The 19,207-nt window shown below is 39.2% G+C and overlaps 1 protein-coding gene across 9 annotated transcripts in view; it reads left to right on the forward strand.

Annotated features, from left to right (window-relative positions):
• Nucleotides 1-18,998, forward strand: part of rnf220a (ring finger protein 220a) — a 204,942-nt gene extending 185,944 nt beyond the window's left edge. For 4 of the 9 annotated variants that reach the window (XM_056477746.1, XM_056477756.1, XM_056477764.1 and 1 more), the window contains 8 exons: nt 914-1,010; nt 1,116-1,202; nt 1,304-1,359; nt 1,721-1,820; nt 9,502-9,610; nt 10,354-10,524; nt 10,726-10,800; nt 17,482-18,998. In XM_056477746.1, the coding sequence (XP_056333721.1) occupies nt 914-1,010; nt 1,116-1,202; nt 1,304-1,359; nt 1,721-1,820; nt 9,502-9,610; nt 10,354-10,524; nt 10,726-10,800; nt 17,482-17,553 (767 nt within the window). In that variant the 3' untranslated portion in view covers nt 17,554-18,998. The remainder of the gene's footprint in view (nt 1-913; nt 1,011-1,115; nt 1,203-1,303; nt 1,360-1,720; nt 1,821-9,501; nt 9,611-10,353; nt 10,525-10,725; nt 10,801-17,481) is intronic. The other 5 variants (XM_056477772.1, XM_056477791.1, XM_056477792.1 and 2 more) reach the window with 2 other exon arrangements.
• Nucleotides 18,999-19,207: the final 209 nt, after the last annotated feature.

Here is a 19,207-nt window from a genome sequence, read left to right on the forward strand (position 1 = left end):
AGCTCAGCTATTGTTCGCATATGCCTCTGCAGTCACAGCGACCAAATAAAACTTAAAAGGTCCCTTTTATTTGATCACTAAAAACCATCGGCACATTGTAAAAAAAGAGCAAGCATTTGTGATGCATTTTATCCCTTCTCTGCCTCTTTTGGATCCCTTTACGGAGAGGAGGAGAGACGTATCACGACCGACACATCCACTTTCAGTTCTCCTCGTTTCCGTCAGTGTCTTAAATTCTCCTTGAAGGTTGTAGTTATCCACTCCACAATCTGCAGTATTCATCCTATGCTGTACCACTGAGCAATGAGAAGCACCGTTTCTCTCCTCCATTTCCTACCTCAGCTCCTCATCCGTGACAGACCTGTTCTTGGTGCCCTGACATCCTTCCGTCAGCCCCTCAGGGTCTTGGCCCACTCCCACCTTTTGCAGCTCAATCAGACTCTGGGTCTCTATGGGCTGCTCCCACCCTTCAGGCTGCTGCCGATCCAACCTCTTCCTAACCAGAACTGAAGTACCCAGTCAGCCGGTGGCTGGAGTTTGTCTGTGCACTCATCACTGGATTTATAGAAGTGCCACTCAGTCTGCACGCCCGAGTGCTCGGGACCCGCACCCTGACAGGCACCTGACACAACTCCCATTCAGACTGGCTCTGATGCCTCCATCTGAGCCCAGAGAACCAGGCTTCTGGCCTGTCTTCAATAATCCGGTCCTGCTCACAGCTAGAACAGGGTTTCTTAATTGGTGTTTCTCTGGCAGGACAAAGCCGTCATGGATTGGGTCAATTACAGTTCAGGCTGGTTGCTAGTGACAGCACATATATTGTAAAAACGTAATGTGCATTATTGAACGCGACAAAGGGTTTAAACCCAAATTTCATTTACTGATATCTATTATTCCTCTTCCTTGTTTTTAGGAACAGGCTTTGCCATGTGTAGCACGAAGGAGAGCCATGACAGTGACGCTGACCTGGATGTGGATGGAGATGACACACTGGAGTATGGCAAAGCCCAGTATCCTTATTCATTCCCCAAGAGACTTTTAGCTCATAACCTGTTCTGCAGTGTGCATAGAAAACTGAATATAGATGCAGTTGTTCCTTAACTCTGGATTTCCAGGTACACTGAAGCAGACATCATTCCTTGCTCTGGAGAGGACCAGGGAGAGGCCAAAGAACGTGAGGCACTGCGCGGAGCCGTTTTGAAGTATGCTGGCTTTAAATAACATCCTTTTATTGCAGTTTAAAATGTCAAATCGGAACTCAGTAGTCTTGGCTATACTGTAAATTTCTGATTCTCCTCTGTAGTGGTGGCGTGCCATCCAATAGAATAACACCTGAGTTTTCCAAGTGGGCCAGTGATGGTGAGTTGGCCTTTTTTAAATACTATTCTTTCCTTACTATTCATTTTTTGAAAATTTGAAAAGCCATAGTCAAAAAATAAGGTAGTTTTTATTTCATCAATTAAATGCAGCCTTGGTGAGCATAATAACCTGTTTTCAAATAAACTACTCACAGCATATTTAAACTGCCAGAATATTAAGGGCGCAAATGCAAAGTTTAATGCACTAGAAATGTTGTCCAAGTTTAGTCTCTGCAAATGATTTCGACAAAAGCTGTAGGATGCTTGTTTTCTGGGATTGTTATAGAATAAAATGTTGCTTTTGTTGGCCCTCATTCATTATATATGTTCTGTTCATTATAGTTGTATCTGTTTTTTTGCAGAAATGCCTTCCACAAGTAATGGCGAGAGCAGCAAACAAGAGCCCAGCTCTTCATCTTCGTCTTCCACACAGAGAACCTGTAAAAACAGCGAGATAGAGAAGTGAGTACAAACACACACCTGTCCGCAGTGGCAGTGTGTTTGCTGGTGTATTGGGGTGAGATTAGTTTGTGTAGGGACTGCAAGATCATAAATGATGCATTTAGTGTGCTCATCTCTCCGGAGCATGCTTGATCACAGGGAGTGGCCCTTAGTATTGATCCCAGGCAGCTGAGTCTTGTCTGGGCCTGACTTGCTGCACAGCCTGGGAATGCTAATATGCTTTTAGCCATTTCCATACTGTTGTAAAAAGGAATATATTTTTTATTTTATTTTGTATTTTTTACTCTTTTTCTTTTCATTAAACAATTGTATTTGAATTGCTCAAAGGTGATATATTAACTGAACTTCTACTGTTGAGTGTGATATGTTTTGCATACTAATGAAGCATTATTGCAAAAGTAGCTGAAGCTGATTGTCTAAAATTAACTTGAGCTCTGCAGCGAAACTTCATGTGAGCACAGAATATTTGCAGTTGAGAAAGTATTATGCTTTTAATGTTGTGCAGAGAATTCGTAGAAAAAGAGGACGTATGTATGGGTGCGGCCAATGGAGGACTGGAGAATGATTGACAAGTGACGAATTCCACTAAACTCCACCTGTTAATATCAGCTACGTTTAAAATCAGGAAATGGAATTTGTTGCACACCCCAGAATGTAACTCTTGCATTGCGTTGAGGATAAAAGAATTTTGTGAATCGAATTATTCATTTGTATCCAATAAATTGCTAATATTTTAAACCTTGAAGAAAAACCTCTCCTAACCTTTATTGAACATGCATTGAATTGATTAATGTTTCCAACATTACTACAGCTTTACACTGCAGGAATTGTGCAATATTTATTGCTTATTGCAAAATTCAAAGTCAGATTAAATTGTTGGTAACACGCCTTTCAGATGTTAAAGGAAGAAACATAAATGGTGGCAGGGCCATCTATTTGCTATTATTATTGATTGTATTATTTAAAAATTCCTGTCCCTACAAATAAGTGTACAAGGAAGGGGACAAGTGGACACAGTGAAAGTAATATGAATCCCTGCACTCCACTGTGAGTGAACGCAAGATGGAGGGAGCATAGCAGGCAGCTTCTAGCCACAGATAAATTTGAATAACCTGAGTGGGTGAAAGGCCGGCCCCTGTAATTCCCTCATCTCCACGTCCTCATCCATATTCCCAGACAAGTGCTCCCTCTAAACTCCCCTCCCATTTGTGCGTGTGGGGGCCAGCCTCACTGAATGGGTAATTGGGGTCAGATCGTAGCTCCAAGTAGAAGAGGGGCTTATTGCTACGGTGGTGTGACTGTCCTCTCTCTTGGTTCGATCTCACCCTGCTGTCTCTGAGCTGATCCAGGGTCAGCACGCTAACCACAGACATACCTCACTCTGCCTACCCAATAGCACAGCTGTCAGTCCACATGACCCGTGTCCCTTATCTAGCTAGGTTTAAATCCCCTGTCCAGAGTTGTTGGCAATACCATTTATTCATCAGAGAGAGTGGTGTGGAATTGTAACTTAACATGATTCTCAACTAATTTCAGTGTTAAAACGATGTATATAATTTATATTTTATTTGTATTATTTTTAGTATTATACACAAAGAAAATTCCAGAACATTTCTTAAATGCAGACCCACCCCCTTCCAATTCATTGTCCATGTATCTGTTCTCTCCTCTGAGCTCTCTTCTCTAGGGAGAAGCTTCCAGTGTAGCTGAATCAATCTTGTGCGGGCGGCCATCACCGGGCCCCATATTAAATATCTGGGGCGGATAACTGGTGAATAAGCACAGCAGACCCGCCATAATTGATTTTTCTCATCGGCACATCGTGAGCACGCTTCTCTCACCTCCAGTGCATCTCCAAATGACTTCATCTATAGCACAAGCTTGATGTCAGCTCAAGTCTGCAATCGAAATCCCGTTTGTTAACCGCGTTTGCCACGAACAGCAGTTAAAGGCGTGACTTTGCACACCGTTGCTTGATAGGTTTGACCGAGTGTGTGGAAATGAATGTTAGTAGATGATGCTATGAACACTGTGTGTCTCTGTCCGAGCGTGGGTGTGCAAGTTGGAGAATGAAAATGGACAGAACGGGAATCCTAAGTGGAGCTGCAGGAGCGTGACAGCTTAGATTGATTCATTGCTTTCCTCTGTAGAGACTCTCACTTTTGCCCTCCCTCCACGCACAGCACCAGGCAGCCGTTTAGACTAGCCGTAGCATTGTATCGGGGGGCATTAAGTGTTTTAGCCAGCCGGGGTATGAATCACTGCAGCTGTTTGATGTCATGGAGAAGAGCGAGCAATGAGCGCAACCCACCCGCCACCCGTTTTATTAGCTTAGCGCTTAGCTCCAGACGTGACACACACTCGTTTATTTAATATCGCGCGCAATATTTCTCCTAGTCTGTGCCTGTACTCCTCGGCCCTCCGTCTGAATCTATCCATCTCTCCCCGACAGTAGAGCCCTCTCTTCCGAAGAGCACCTCTCCTTTCTCCTTCTGCTGATTTGATCAGGTATCACAGGATGTTACGCGATATTGTCTTATGAAAGGGGCCAGGGAGATAAATCTCAATGATGATATCATTAATCAAATCCTGAGGGGTCATGAGGAGGGGGAGGGAGGCGTATTAACTCTTTCCTGGATGAAACACTGCAGTTGTTGTATCTTTTGAGGTTTAGATTAACATATTTATTTAGCGTTTAAAAAAAATGACGTACTTGTGCTTTTTTTTCTTTCTTTTTCATGGTGAGCACGAAAAGGATGAAGCATGCAAACTTACGGGAATGGCTGTGCCATTGTTTCATTTCCAATTTCCTGAAGTGAGGGGTCTTAATCTGAACGAGCTTTAAAGAGGCCGCATAAGGAGCTGAATCATTTCATTTCACTTCCAGCCTGAAAACAATCCCAAACCCCACTGTTTGTAAAACACATGCATTTCAATCTGCAATGAAAATGAGACTTGTCCCCTTTAGTTACAGTGATTCATTGTGGATTGTGTGTGTGTTGGTGTAAGGGCGAGCATGTTACTGTGTTGCAGGTTGTGTAAATTGTAAACATGTGTGTCTTCGTAAGGCGAAGGGGGATGAATGAATTCACCGAGCTCTCCTGTGCCCAGATGGGTAATGATCTCTGGGTACAAGGGTCGCCTCTGTCCCCGCTCATTCTGCACATGATAAATGAGGGCTCCTTTGCCACCCATGTGACTGCTGGCAAATTTCATGCTCAACTTGAAACGGCGTAGCAGATTTCTGTGTACCTCAACAATAATCAGATTGCTTCCAGAATTATTAGAGACTATTTTATTTTTTCAAACCTATTTAATTTAATCTGTTTTAACAATATTAAAATGTTTCATGGATGGATGGATGGATGGATGGAGAGATAGATAGATAGATAGATAGATAGATAGATAGATAGATAGATAGATAGATAGATAGATAGATAGATAGATAGATAGATATAGATAGATAGATAGATAGATAGATAGATAGATAGATAGATAGATAGATAGACGGACAAATGGATGGATGGATTATGGATGGATCAATGGACAGATAAATACAGTAGTTGGATCGCTGGATGGATAGATGGATTGATAGACGGATGGATGGATGGAGTGGATGGATGGAAAGACAGATAGAGTGGGTAGATTAGATGAATTGATAGATAGATAGATAGATAGATAGATAGATAGATAGATAGATAGATAGATAGATAGATGGACAAATGGATAGATGGATGATCGATGGATCGATGGACAGATAAATACAGTAGTTGGATCGCTAGATGGATTGATAGACGCATGGATGGATGAATGAACTTGATTGGTTGGATGGATGGATGGATGGATGGAGTAGATGGATGGAAAGACAGATAGAGTAGGTAGATTGGATGGATTGATAGACGGACGGATGGATGGATGGATGGATAGATAGATGGAAAGATTGATAGATCAATAGATGGATGGATGGACGGACGGATAGATAGACAGACAGGTTGATAGGTGGTTGGATTGATAGATGGACGGATGGATGGATAGATTGATAGATTGATGGATGAATGATTTCTAATAATTTATATTATAGTAATTAGGTTGTTGTAACGTTTTTCTTTTCTTCATTTCCTAAAAATCACAAGCTCAGTCAGCCTCTTGGTTTAAAGTATGCAAGGAAGGTTTGATTGTCAAGTGACTTTATAAAGATCTCCCAGTATCTCTCTGCACTTGTAACTTGTGCTCTCATGTCAAGCCGCGTAGACCGATAGATTACACCGCCTTCTACAGTTAGGCTTGGCTCTGATGGAGACGGATGGTTAAGGGGCAGGATAATGAAATGAGAAATAGCCTCACACTCAGAGCCTTGCCATAATGACAGTATGAGATAGCGGTGGTAGGCTTCATCTACTTGCTGTTTAAACTGGAGGATTTGTTGCCTTACAAATAGAAATATACCTTAATAGAGAGTGATGTCTGTATAAAGCATTAGACCTGCACGTCCATCATTTGTTTTAACATCCAAATCCAATTTTAATGTAATGGGTTTGCCATTATAGACCACAGCTGTAGGTAAACGACATTATTAGTTTGGATGTCAGTCCTCATTGTGGTTTCCTTAGTGACTTAAACTCCTAATCGAAATGACATTATTCTTTCCCTAGATGACGTCATTGGCATAATTCAGCCAACATGCCACTTCAGAGCAAAAATGAGGCCTGTGTTTAATGTCTTTCAAACTTTCTCCCACATACTCAACAGGGCCTTGATGATTTTCTGTTCTGAACTCACCCAGGCACTCCTCTCCAGGTTTTACACCTGCTTTCGTATTAAAATGCAGCCTGACTCTCTTTCACCCAGACCTTCTCTCCGTCTCAGTCCACATAAAGATAGAGTAAAACCCACTTTTACTACCCAAGGGAATTAAATAACTTTTAGAATGTGGTTTTCTATAAAGCAGCACAGAATGAATATTCATGCTGGAGCGGGTCGGGCATTGCTTGGGGGTTGATAGTTGTATTCTTTTGTTGGGCCGGTGACGGCATACGGGCAAGTGAACCACAGCGATTTATGAAGCTGTTAAAGAAAACAGCAGGCATGGAGCACGATACACCTACTCTCCTGTCTGCTTTATAAGCATGCACGCTAATCAAGACTAAATGCTTTTTTACAAGCCGGCCACTAATAAGAAGAGATTTTAAAGTTTTATAGTCCCTGTGCTGATTATAGGCTGCAGGGAATTGACCGTCCGGACGATTCACTCTCCTTGGTCAAGGTCACTGTGTTGTTGGGGCTTTTGGACAGAGACCTGGGTGACTTTGGGTAGGCATGGAACGATAACTGTTTCAAGGTATACCGCGGTTTGGAAATGTCAAGGTTTTAAAACTGCAAAAAAATTCTGTTATATCGTTCCTATGGTATATGTAAGAATTTTTTTTTTGTTTGTTTTTAGGACAACAGTTGCTCCAGCAGAAAATATATCCAAAAAATCCCCTTTTGAAGTTGTAAAGAAATCTGTTTTTGAAATTAATGAAGACAGCAGAAGTCAAAGATTTATTTCAATTATGTAGCCGGACATGTTTACAGCTGTAAAATATTTATATTTTTTTCAAAATAAAATGGTGTTCAAAATCTATTGTGTTTTTACCCAGACATTTAAAATGAACTTATTTTAGAGCAGAAATAAAGGTATAAAAGCTCTCACTGGGGTGGTACCTTTTTAAAAGGTGCACTTTTGTACTTAAAATATCCACACTGATACCTTAAAGGTACCACGAGGTAAACGTTTGTCTTTTATGTGTACTAATATGTACCTTAAAGGTACAAGTGTGGACCTTTAAGGTACCAAAGTGTATCTTTTTAAAAGGTACCACCACAGTGACAGCTTTTGTACTTTTATGTCTGAGAGCATACCGTGAAACTGTGATATTATTATCCAAGGTTATCATACCCTCAGAACCAGCCCATGCCTAACCTTGGGAAGAATCAACTTAAGATTGCAGTCTTTTTCTAACATCCTTGTAACTAAAAATAAACTGATTGGTTGATTTTAGTTTTACCCTTAATTTAAAATGTCATGATCTTTTATTGGTAGTATATATTCTGGATTTCCTTATTCATTTAGGATTGGACTATTTATTATGCCTAAACTCCACCGCTTTCAAGTGAGGACTACAAGTAGGACTGTACGATCAATCAAAGGCCATTTTCATTTGCATTTTGGCTCTGTAATCAGTTGTAAATTTCCAGCAGCAACGAAGAGTCATAGTTACGCAAAAGCTTGTGGATGATTTAATCGGCACAATCCTGAAATCGACAAGGATCGTTTTGTGATTTGTTTACCATTGCTCTTATTTAATACTACATTAACATGATTGCTTCAGACACACGTCAAAACTTCAGTTGAGTGTTTGAAACAAATATGTTCGTGAGATGATTGCATAGTTTGTTTATCAGTCACATTGAATCCACAAAAGCAGTTAATTCCTTCAGTATGTTTGATTTCCTGATCTCTTTGTGACGTATTTGCAGTTTCAGTGCGAGAGCGCCCTCTGGCCTTTGGAGAAGGCGTACTACTGATCACAGAGCCGTGTTTCCCTAACAACATGCACACGGAAATCGCAGCTTTTGCTTAATCAAACTTCATTTAAATTAATTATGCAGCCCTAACTATAAGCTCACATTTAGACCTGTCTTCGTCCTGTTAACAATCAGTGGATTCGAACAATCAATACTTTTTTTTCTTTGAAAATTTACTATATTCTAATGTATGTTACAATCCATACATCATCACAATTTCAAATTAAATGGGGCATGTTTAATTCCTAGGTACTCAATTTTAAGCTTTGCTTTTCAGGATTTTCCGGTTACACTGTCATTGTTCTTCCATTTAGGTTGGTTATATAGGAGATGCTGAGTCTATAAATGGTTCTTTCCGTTTTAATGGCTCTTTCTTGATTTACATTCTAATAGTACCTGATTACCGGGAGGCCCATGTTCCAGTGTGTGTGCTCTTCGTGTACTCATTGTGGAGTCACACAGGCATGTAATAAATGAAGCTATTGGAAAAGGCAGTGGAACTGCAGGCACTAATCGGGGGGATTGTGCCTAGGAGAACGCTGTAGCAACGTTAAATCAATACTGTAGATCAGTGCTCCATCTGCCTGGAAAATGAGCGGATCACCATAAACATCTCGCCAAGCGCCTCGTCGCACAATCAATGGATGACCATATTGATTTAGTTATTGCGAGTTCATATGCTGTGGACAGTGTTAAATATACATTCAGCTGCTGAGAGGCATTTGTCTGAGGGATGTTTAGTGAAGGCCTGACAGGTCAGAAGTTGCAGAAACTGCTTTCTGGACCCTTAAAAGACTGAGGAAGCTCATTTCTGTTTAATAAGATGCTAGTACCAAAAAGTAAAAACGTATTAGTTCATATTGACATCATGGTCTGGTGGAGCGGGGATGAATTCACTGTTTCCAGTGGGCTGTCTGTCTTTAATTTCAGACTTTTTAGGAGTTAGCAGTCTTTGGGTTTGAGTGAACTGAAGCTTTGTGAATTGCAAATTTGCGTGACTGCACAACTTTAAAAAAGTAATTAGCATTCCGCTGTTTTCAGTTTTATAAATGGACCAAGCTGCTTTGTAATGTTCTAAATTAACCTCAAATTTCATTTTGTTCTGTACCTGCAGGATCACAGAGGACTCGACAGCGACCACACTGGAGGCGCTAAAGGCCCGCATAAGAGAACTGGAGAAGCAGATCCTCAGAGGAGACCGATACAAGTGTCTCATATGCATGGTGAGAACTCTCGCTTGGCAGTATTGTGTGCGTTCATGTGGGTGTGTTTGGTTGTAACCCATCCTTAATAACAAGCTGTGGTGATATGACCTAACACCCGCAATCATGCACAAAGCCAGCTGAAGCTTTGTGATGGTTTGCCTCCTTCAGCTTCAATCTAGCATGGCCTGGATGATTAACAAGGTTCTGTTGCGTTAGTTTCCTGGTGAGTTTGCAGTAGTGGCCTTCCTATTGGATATCTATGCTAAACCTTTTCAGCTTTATTCCTGTAGGTGCTTCAGACTATTGAGACAACAGCTCATGTAGCTTTGGAGATTGAATTTCTGTTTCATTAAAGTGAAATCAAATCTTGAATGTCAACCACTGATCAGTTCTGGCCTTGTAGAGAACATTATCTGAAAATTTTGATGAATTCATTGGAAAGATCCTAAAGCGTTTTCTTCGGTTGTGGAGCTGAGCATTTCTTCAGTGGTGGTCTACTGCCACCTGCTGGTTATTGAACATATAGCAGACCAAAAAAGGTCTGGAAGTGTAAACATCAGTTACAGACAGTTGTCTAGCATGATATCCAAATTAATTACTTTCACACAAGCAGAACAGAACTCTCAGCCATCCAGTTCTGGCTTCGTGTCGGCCGAGAGCTTATACTGATAGTTTCGCCCGTTGGTCTGATGTGTGTGTGTCTATGCCTGCCATAGTGGCCACGCTTTTGTTCTCAGTGCCGCTCTTGAATATCCCTGCAGCGGAAGCCGACCCAAACAGGGGCGGACGGCAAGAATCAGGCGGCTGAGAGGCACGGGAGTGCAGAGGCCTTGCAGCTCGGCGTGTACTGTTTGTACAGAGGCTACGTTACAGGCTGCAGCACCGCCACTGCGGGCAGCAGTGGGATTAAGAAGCTGCTGCCACTCCGGAGGGTAAGGCTCTCTGTGCTCCCATTGGCCTGACCCCGCCTGACCCCTGCACTGCCCCACACGCTCCCTCACTGCCCATCTGCCTGCCTCCTGTGCTGGTGCTGTCTAGTGGCGTCTGATGTTGTGTGTGTAAGTGGCTGTAGATGTGAATTATGTTCATCTGACTGGGTCAAATTAATCGTTTTCCTTGTTTTTCTACCTCAGGACTCGTATACAATGCCACTCACCTCTATCCAATGTTGGCACGTGCACTGTGAAGAATGCTGGCTAAGGACTCTGGTAAGAATTACACACCTGCTCATCAAATGGACTAAAGTAAATCAGCAACTGTTGAACATTTTGATGATTTATTATTATTAGTTTTTTTGTATTATTTTTTATTTTTAAATCTGTTGTACCTATTTGTTGCTTCCTAATACTTCCTAATTCCTAGATATTAATTAAAATCTTTGGCAAATTTGATTGTTAGGTCAAGGCGCTATCAAAGCAATTAGCAGTTATAATGATTATCAAATTTTTTTGTTAGTTTTTTCCACTGTCATTCCTCTTTAATATCAGGTAGAATACATGCAAATTTATGGTATGCAATTATTTTCTCTCAGTATGAATAGCAAACATTATGTAGTTTCCTTTATATTTTTGGTAAGGGGTCCACGAAAAAGCTAAACAAATGAATTTCTAAATATATATACTTTTTTCCATGTAAGTTTGTACCACCATTGCTTTATAGTTAAGATAATACCAAGCAACAGTGTTTATCAATTATTAGCATTAGACTATATTTGTAATAATCTTAACGCCAATTTTAAGAATATACAAGGCGATTCAAAAAGAATACCACAACTTTTGGGTTGAAAGTGTCTGGAGGGGGTCATATTGAACATCTAGAAACTTGTTCTCTACTGAAAACAACTTTTAAGTACTCCTCACATTGTTTATTACCCAAGGTTCCATCATGTTTCCTTAATTAAATACAGATTTTCAAAGTTGTGTTCTTTTTGAATCACCCTGTAAGTTAAATGAATCATAATTACACACATTATAAACGGCTTTTGTGCATGGACATGATTAGCTATTTTAAATTTTAGTTTTTCCCAGAGGCCCCTCCAAAGGTGGTGATCATATTTGAATGGTCTTGAGGTCAAGTAGAGAACATCATAGGCTGCACTTTGGTTCACTTTAAGTCACGTCTGTGTGTACATTTTTCACACTATAGTGTAACAGTAAATGGAGTATTGCTGATGTGGATAGTTTTGATATGCGAGTAGTTCAGGTACATATTAAATTTCAGTTCTACACACCACAGAGTGCTAAAACCTTCTCATGCTGTGAGTCACTTGTGGCCCAGGCCAGTGTTTAATGTGGATAATGAAGTAGTTGATTTTGATAATGCTGTAATATTTAGCTAGAGTGTAGGTTGAAGAGTCTTAACTAGACCTGTGAGATTCCTCACGTAGGGCTCCAGGTTCTTATCCCTTTAGATGGCATTGCTTATTCAGCTGATGCTTGTCATCAGAATTGCGACTTGTCCATTTGCAATCCCACACTTACACTCACTGGCTCTTCCTCTGCTCCCTTAGCTGTTTTAGCCAGTCTTCCTCCGGGAGCCCACTCTCATTAGCCACTAACACATTCTGTCACCACACACGGAAGCAATTAATAAGGAAATGTTTCCCAGCCTCAGCCGTTTTCCAATATGCTGTATATTAAATCAGCTCCTTCCATCTCCGCTTATCACAAGGCCTTCTGTGTACAGCTCGCCGAAGAACAGAGACGTGTGTGTGTGCCAGCCTGCTCTGCCACAGCGGATTGTTAGTAATGCAGGCATTAAAATTGTTGCCTAAAGACAGCAATAAAAGTAGCACGGCGGGGCTCCTTGCGTCTTGATCAAAGTAAATGCGTGTAATTTGGTTAGCGTCAGCCTTGTTTTATGAAGCTAATGGAGCGCAGCAGCCACCCGCCGCTGATGCGAGGAGCCCGCATTTAGTCCATGACCTGCCCACGCTCATTAAAACTAGGTAAACTCCTGGTTCCCAGAACAAAGGCACTAAATCTCTGGTCCTCTTTGTGACTGGGAGATTTGTGGGTATTTAAGGAAGCACACTGTGGTTTTTGTTGCTCCACTACTTCATGTTTTACTTCTCATTTTTGGTTTAAAAAAGAGCCTAAGGGTGTTTTCACACCTGCCTTATTTAGTTCAGTTGAATCATACTAGAGTTCATTTTCTCTCTTGGTGAGGATCGTTTGGGCAGGTGTGACTGTAGCAATTGCACTCGAGTTTCTGTGCCTTATCTGACCACATTCTCTTAAAGTCGAGGACCCAACACAGCATAGTGAGAATGTTTATAATTAAATCTGTAGGCTTTAATGCAGAAGCTCACAGAAAACTATTTTAAACAGAGAGAGAGGGAAAAACATTACCTGGTGGATTGTTGGTAACATTTCTGCAGGATGACCATGTCGCAGTTTAGCAAAATTAATTCACGCCTCCTCCTGAAGTGACTTGAAATGTGCTTTTGCCGTTTGCAGTGCATTAAAACAGTGTTTTCCAGCCACGTTTCAATCTTGACATGTATAGTTTATCTAAAGTGATGTATACTAACGAGTATACTATGACCATAGATACAATCAGCCAGCACAGTCATCCCTTCGTAGTAAAAACTGACATTTTGTGTCTGCTGGTTTGTTTAATTGTGGGAGTTTCGTTGCCATTTTCCCACACGTTAATTCTGACCAATTGAAAAGCAGTTTAGGAAATGCGTTCAATAACATCTGGCCAATGAGTGATGTGGATTTTGTCACATGACTGCATTTTGGTTCTTTTTAACTGGTTTGGACCATAGCAATCAGTGTGGTGTGAAAAAGATTTGGTGTGAAAAAGATTTGTTGCCCTTCTTCCGGACCAAATGAACCGAACCACAGTTGTGAACGCACCCTAAATTAACCCGACTCGGTCAGTAGTAGAGCCCCAACTTTTGTTATGCAGTTCATACTACAACCACAAACTAGTAGTCAGACCATGAACTCAAACTTGAAACCCTTAATAATCTAATAATGGACTCCATCGTTATTGGGTAATAAACCAGATAATGCTGTGGATCCATTCAGCCCAAGGTCACTTACTTTTTTTATGTATATGCTGAAGTATGCATACAAAGTGCATGATACAAATTTTGTCATCAGAAATAGCAGGCCAGGCTCAATTTTTCTAAGCAGTAACTGATCACAGATGCACTCTGTTATTTTTGTAATACCTAAATTGTTCAAAAATTCACAAGACTGAAATGGGCCTTTGTTTACCATACAGAAAAAAATCAATGGAGATGAAATAAGAACAACGAATTACTGAAGACAGCAAAAAGAGTTTTGTGCATGTGTGAAGGGTTGAAAACATTAACCCCAAAGGACTCCTAGTGCTCATAACTTAAGAAAAAAGCACAGAAACTAGGCAAGAATTCCTCGTTCTAGTACACACGTCAGGCGCAAACCACATTATCCCTGAGCTTTTGTTTCAGATTGTTCAGTCTAGATCAGCAGTCCGGTTTTCGTAGCCGTAGACATGAACTAATTCATATGGAGACACAAATCTTCTTTACAGTCAGATGTGAAGGCACACTACAGTCTCCCAGACTCTTCTGTTTGCTAATAGATAGTCAGGAGCAAAAAAACAACAACCCTAAATGTATCAGTTCCAATAGGAGCAGCTTCATGTGTATAAGCAGGAAAATCACCCTGTGTGTGAGAAGGTTACACAAGGACATGTTCGCAGATGGTTGTGAGATTCCTCAGTATAACAAAACCATCTCAACTTCAGCAAACAGTTGGGTTTGTTTCCTGAGGCAGTGCGCAAATGTGAAGATTTCATAACTCTTGTGTCTTGCAGTCCACGTCTCCAGCAAGTGTTGTGGTATTTTTGAAGCCCAGTATATAGTTTGCTGACATTAAGAGCAGACCCTGTTGTGATGTTCAGTCAGCCGCTGTGCAGCATGTGTGTGTGTGGTGTAGACAGCAGACCACACAGCTCACCTTCCTCCTCCTCCTGTAACTCTCCCCGCTGTTCTCCTGCTTTTTTTATGGCATAGGCTTTATGGGTACTGGCTGAACATCAGAGTGGTAGTGGGAAAGGCGCATGCTTGTCGAACAGGGTGGGCCGCCTGTGCAACGCTCTGTAATATACTTTTATTTAAACATACACTTACACAATGTAAAACTGCAGTAAAGCACTATGTCTTTTTGATTATATAGAAATACTTTCAGTATAAATGTAATAAACTGATCAGAAGTGACAGGAGAGACATTTATACTCTAATGAAAGATTTTCAAATAGATGCTGCTATTTTGAACTTTGAAATGTGTCCTAGTTTCCATAAATGTGTACATCAGCAGTTTTCAGAATCGATACTAGTAATAAATGCCTCTTGAGTAGTAATTCAGCATAGATGATTTTGAAAGATCATGTGACTCTGAAGAATCTGAGTCTGAAAGTTCAGCTTTGCCATCACAGGAATAAGTTACTTTTTAAATTATAGTAAAATATTATGGAAGCACAGATAGATATCAAAGAAACTTTTGATTCCATTACCAATATTGGTCAATTTCATGAAGTACTATACAGTACCAGCTATTTTCCCCTCCATTTCTTACATTTTACTGTATATGGGTCAGATCCATTTAACATTAAACTGTTTAACATTTTAAGAGTGGCACAAGTTAACATAAACATATGAACAAAATTACAATCTTCAAGGGTGATTTTAGCTTTTAACCCTTTGACTGCCCCTTTACCAAATGGTTGACCATATTTTGACTGCTCTAAATAATAACTGTTAAAGTCATTTAAAAAATGACTTTTAAATAATGGTTTACACTACTCACAGCATTGTTGGTTTACAAATAAAAAAAATCAAACAAACATCCTGTTGCACTACTACACTTGATTTTGGTTTTATTGTACAAAAAAACAAGAAAACATGTTAAATGAGAATCTGAAATATTTTATGGCATACTTAAAAAATAAAGATGATTTAGTATTCAACAACGCTTTATTTTGATTGTTTTAAAATAAATTGGTCTTACGCTTCATATTTTCAGATTTTTTATAGTATATGTATTCATTCTGGTACTTTTACCATAAACCGACATATCTACCGTTTGGTAGAGGTTGATGTTTTAGAAATTATTGATGTGTTGAAAAAAATGCATTGAGTGTGTTAACTAGCGACATTAGGAGTTAAGAAATGCAATCAAACATTTGTTTTCTTGATGGGAAAGTTAAAGGCTTAATGTTTTTTTTAGCAGTATTATCTTTTATTTGACATAGAACACATTTATTTAATAAGGCTTAACAAGTAAAGCCAGTGCAGTCAGTTTCTTTTATTGTCCAAGACATTTTCAGCCAAACTAACCAGTGGTTCGTGCCAGCACTTGAACAGGTCTGATGTTTAGATTTCTTTGGAATATATTTAATGATTTTGCTCGAAGGGGAAAAAAAAACAGATCATTCAAAAGAAGTGCCTTCATGTAATTATTATTCTTTCATTTCTGCCTTATTCATAGTATTGCCAACAGTTTTAAATCAATCCAATATCATCCAATAAATATCGGTGACATATACATCTGTTCATCCCTATAAAATATAAACAGGTTATCCACGGGGTCTTAAAATGTCTTAAATCTCAAAAGCTAAATTTTAGGCCTTAAAAAGTCTTAAATGTACTGAAATATTGTGTTGCAGGTCTTAAATCTTTTTTTATTTTTTTTACTTGTCTTAATTTTCCTTTGTTTTCATATATCTGCCCAATCTGCCCATTAGCACTCATACAATCACATAAAAGCCATCTCAGTAAAACTTTTTATTTAAAAATAGCATGTTTAAAACTATTTACTTTCATGTTTTCATTGCTTTCCTTACAGTAACATTTGTTCAAACGTTCTCCATTTATTTACTGCTGAGGTTACTGACCTATATTTTTAATTAATTAATTAATTAATTATTACTGTTTTATTAAATGTAATAAATTATAATCATTTATTGATTGGGCGAGTTAAAATCTTTTCCAACTGGGCTATTCGAAAAAATCCTTTGCATTTAGCCCTGTATAAGTCTAAGATTTCTTTCATAATGGTTTAAAAAAAGGTCTTAGTCTTAACTTTAACTTGGTGAAACCTGCAGAAACCCTGTAAAAACACCCTGTATTTATTTATGTTTTTATCAATTAAATGCAGCCTTGGTGTGCCTAAACCTAAACTTTATTATACGTTAGGACGGAAATGAAGAACAAAATTCCTATTCCTCTATAAATGTAGAAACAGAATGGGATCAGTGCTCAGAAAATAAACTTTTTGAAATTCAGCCAGAAATAGAAAGAAAATCTCATTTATTTTTTACCTCAAGACACGATGAGATTGTTTATAGAAGATGCCACATTGGACACACAAGACTCACACATGAACATTTACTTAAAGAAGAACCACCAAGATGTCAATATTGCAACAGTAACCAAACTGTTAAACATATTATTGTGGAATGCCCTATTTTTAATGTTATCAGACAACAATTTTTACTGGACACACTTTAAATGAAATATCTTTAAATGTGAATCCTTCTAAAGCTAAAAAAATTATCAAATGTAAACCTTAAAAAACTATTTCAGATTTTATCTTGTCTATTATTATTATTATTATTATTATTATTATTATTATTATTAATTATGTATTTTACCCTGTGTATTATTTATGGCTATTGGTGACTTTAAGTTGTTAGAATATTCTTTATAACTATAGAAAAGTTGTATTTATAAAATGTGGTCAATTTTATGTTTTTATTTTATTTACATTTTTTGCCATGGCAATAAACTCAATTTTCTCTCTCTGTCTCTATAAATGTAGCATTTTGTTTTACTTTTATTATTGTGAAACCAAAATTACCGCCTTCTCACTTTTTCCTTTGTCTTTTTACAGGGAAACAAGAAACTCTGCCCACAATGCAACACCATCACGTCACCAGGGGACCTCAGGCGTGTCTATTTGTGAACAAAACAGCCCGGATTCTTTTAGTTTCGTTTTACTCTTCATTTCCATTTTGCGCTAGTGTTTTCGGTTTCCCCTTTGTCTGAGAGAGTGAAATATCGTCCGCCTTCTGACCATGTGAGGCACAGACTCAAACTGACTTTAAACGGGGACTTCACAAGCAAAGGACTAACGAGAACCGCGTAGACTCCGTTCTCTAAAAATGCTTGTCTAAAGAGCCCCTTGCCTCTCTCTTGTGTTGGCCCATGGTCCACCCTCTCCAAAGTCAGAATGGTTCCTTCAAGAGGAGCTTGTTCTTCTCTGAAGGAAAGAGTATTCATTCTGTCCCTCCATTAGCACTGCTGCTGCTCTGTCTCTCACTTTTCGCACCCTGTGGCAAGTTTTTCACCAAGACAGCTGAAGTCAACTCGACTTTAAGAAGAAGAAGAGACTTTAAGGACCACCCGATGCTCTCCGGATGCCCTCGATCTCTCCATTGTGTTCTCGTTCACCCCAAATCATGACTTCTTTTGTGGTGTTCTAGTGATGTCAACCAAATTCAATGAACCAGTGCAAGCACATGTATAATAGTCTCTGTATGTTTACAGTGTTGTGAGTAAATGACATAGAGAACAAAACACACTTGTATACACGCACACATACACACTCATACGGACACACACACACACATACAGAAGTATATATTGAATAAAAGTCCAGTTTTAGTTGGGTCGGGAGGGAGGGAGGGCATATGTTTCAATCTTGGTGAATTAAAAAAGCAGAAAAAAAAACAGAAAAGAAAAGCAAACCCTCTGTATTTTTAAAGCAGATGTTGTTGTCTTGAAGTTGAAGTTGTATTTCATTGTACAGGAAGAAATTTAAGTAATAATAATAATAAACTACTCGAACTAGGACTTAAAAGATTTAGGTGTACATTTTTCATTGAGATATACAGTAAAAACTGTAGATTTAATCCTGAAACAAGGGAAAGTATCTTTCTTTGCTTTTTTTCTAAAAAATGGAAAGATTTGCTCTCGTTTTTCAGCGTTTTTGAACTTAATGCTGAATATGCCGTCTGTCTGTTACAAACAACTGAACTGACTGCTCATTCATTCCATAGAAAATGCAGTATTACGACCCCTGATCGGTTTATTCTCAGTTTATTCCCTCTTAAAGGGGCTTTTATAAAAACTCCAAACACTTAGGGTGGTCTCATTTACAAGTTACGTTCAGATTTCCTCTCCGAGATATGAAGAACATGCAGATTTCTTCTCAGAGAATGAACTGGAAGAGTCAAGACTCATTTCCCTGACTGACTGACAGCTCACATTTCCCCTAGGAGTGAGACAGTGTGCTTTATATTTGTACATCTGTGTATTCTGTGATTTCTGTATTGATGTAAGCGCAAAAAAAGGAAGAAATGAAAGGTCATTGCTGATCCCGACACCACAATAAACAGTCAAATGTTGCATTTGTTAACTTATTTAATCATTCTTTAAATCTTCCCAACGGTTGGGTCACAGCTATCTTCCAGATTTACACTGTTTCGGGATTTAAAATACCTCAGTCTGCAACTATTTTGTAAAATACAGATGGAAAATGAGGATTAGGGTTGATTCTTTGTATTCTTCCTTTGCCGAACAATTCGTTCCTGCCCCAAAGATGACAGATTGCACAA

Source organism: Danio aesculapii, chromosome 2, assembly GCF_903798145.1.
Source record: "Danio aesculapii chromosome 2, fDanAes4.1, whole genome shotgun sequence".
Lineage (NCBI taxonomy): Eukaryota > Metazoa > Chordata > Actinopteri > Cypriniformes > Danionidae > Danio > Danio aesculapii.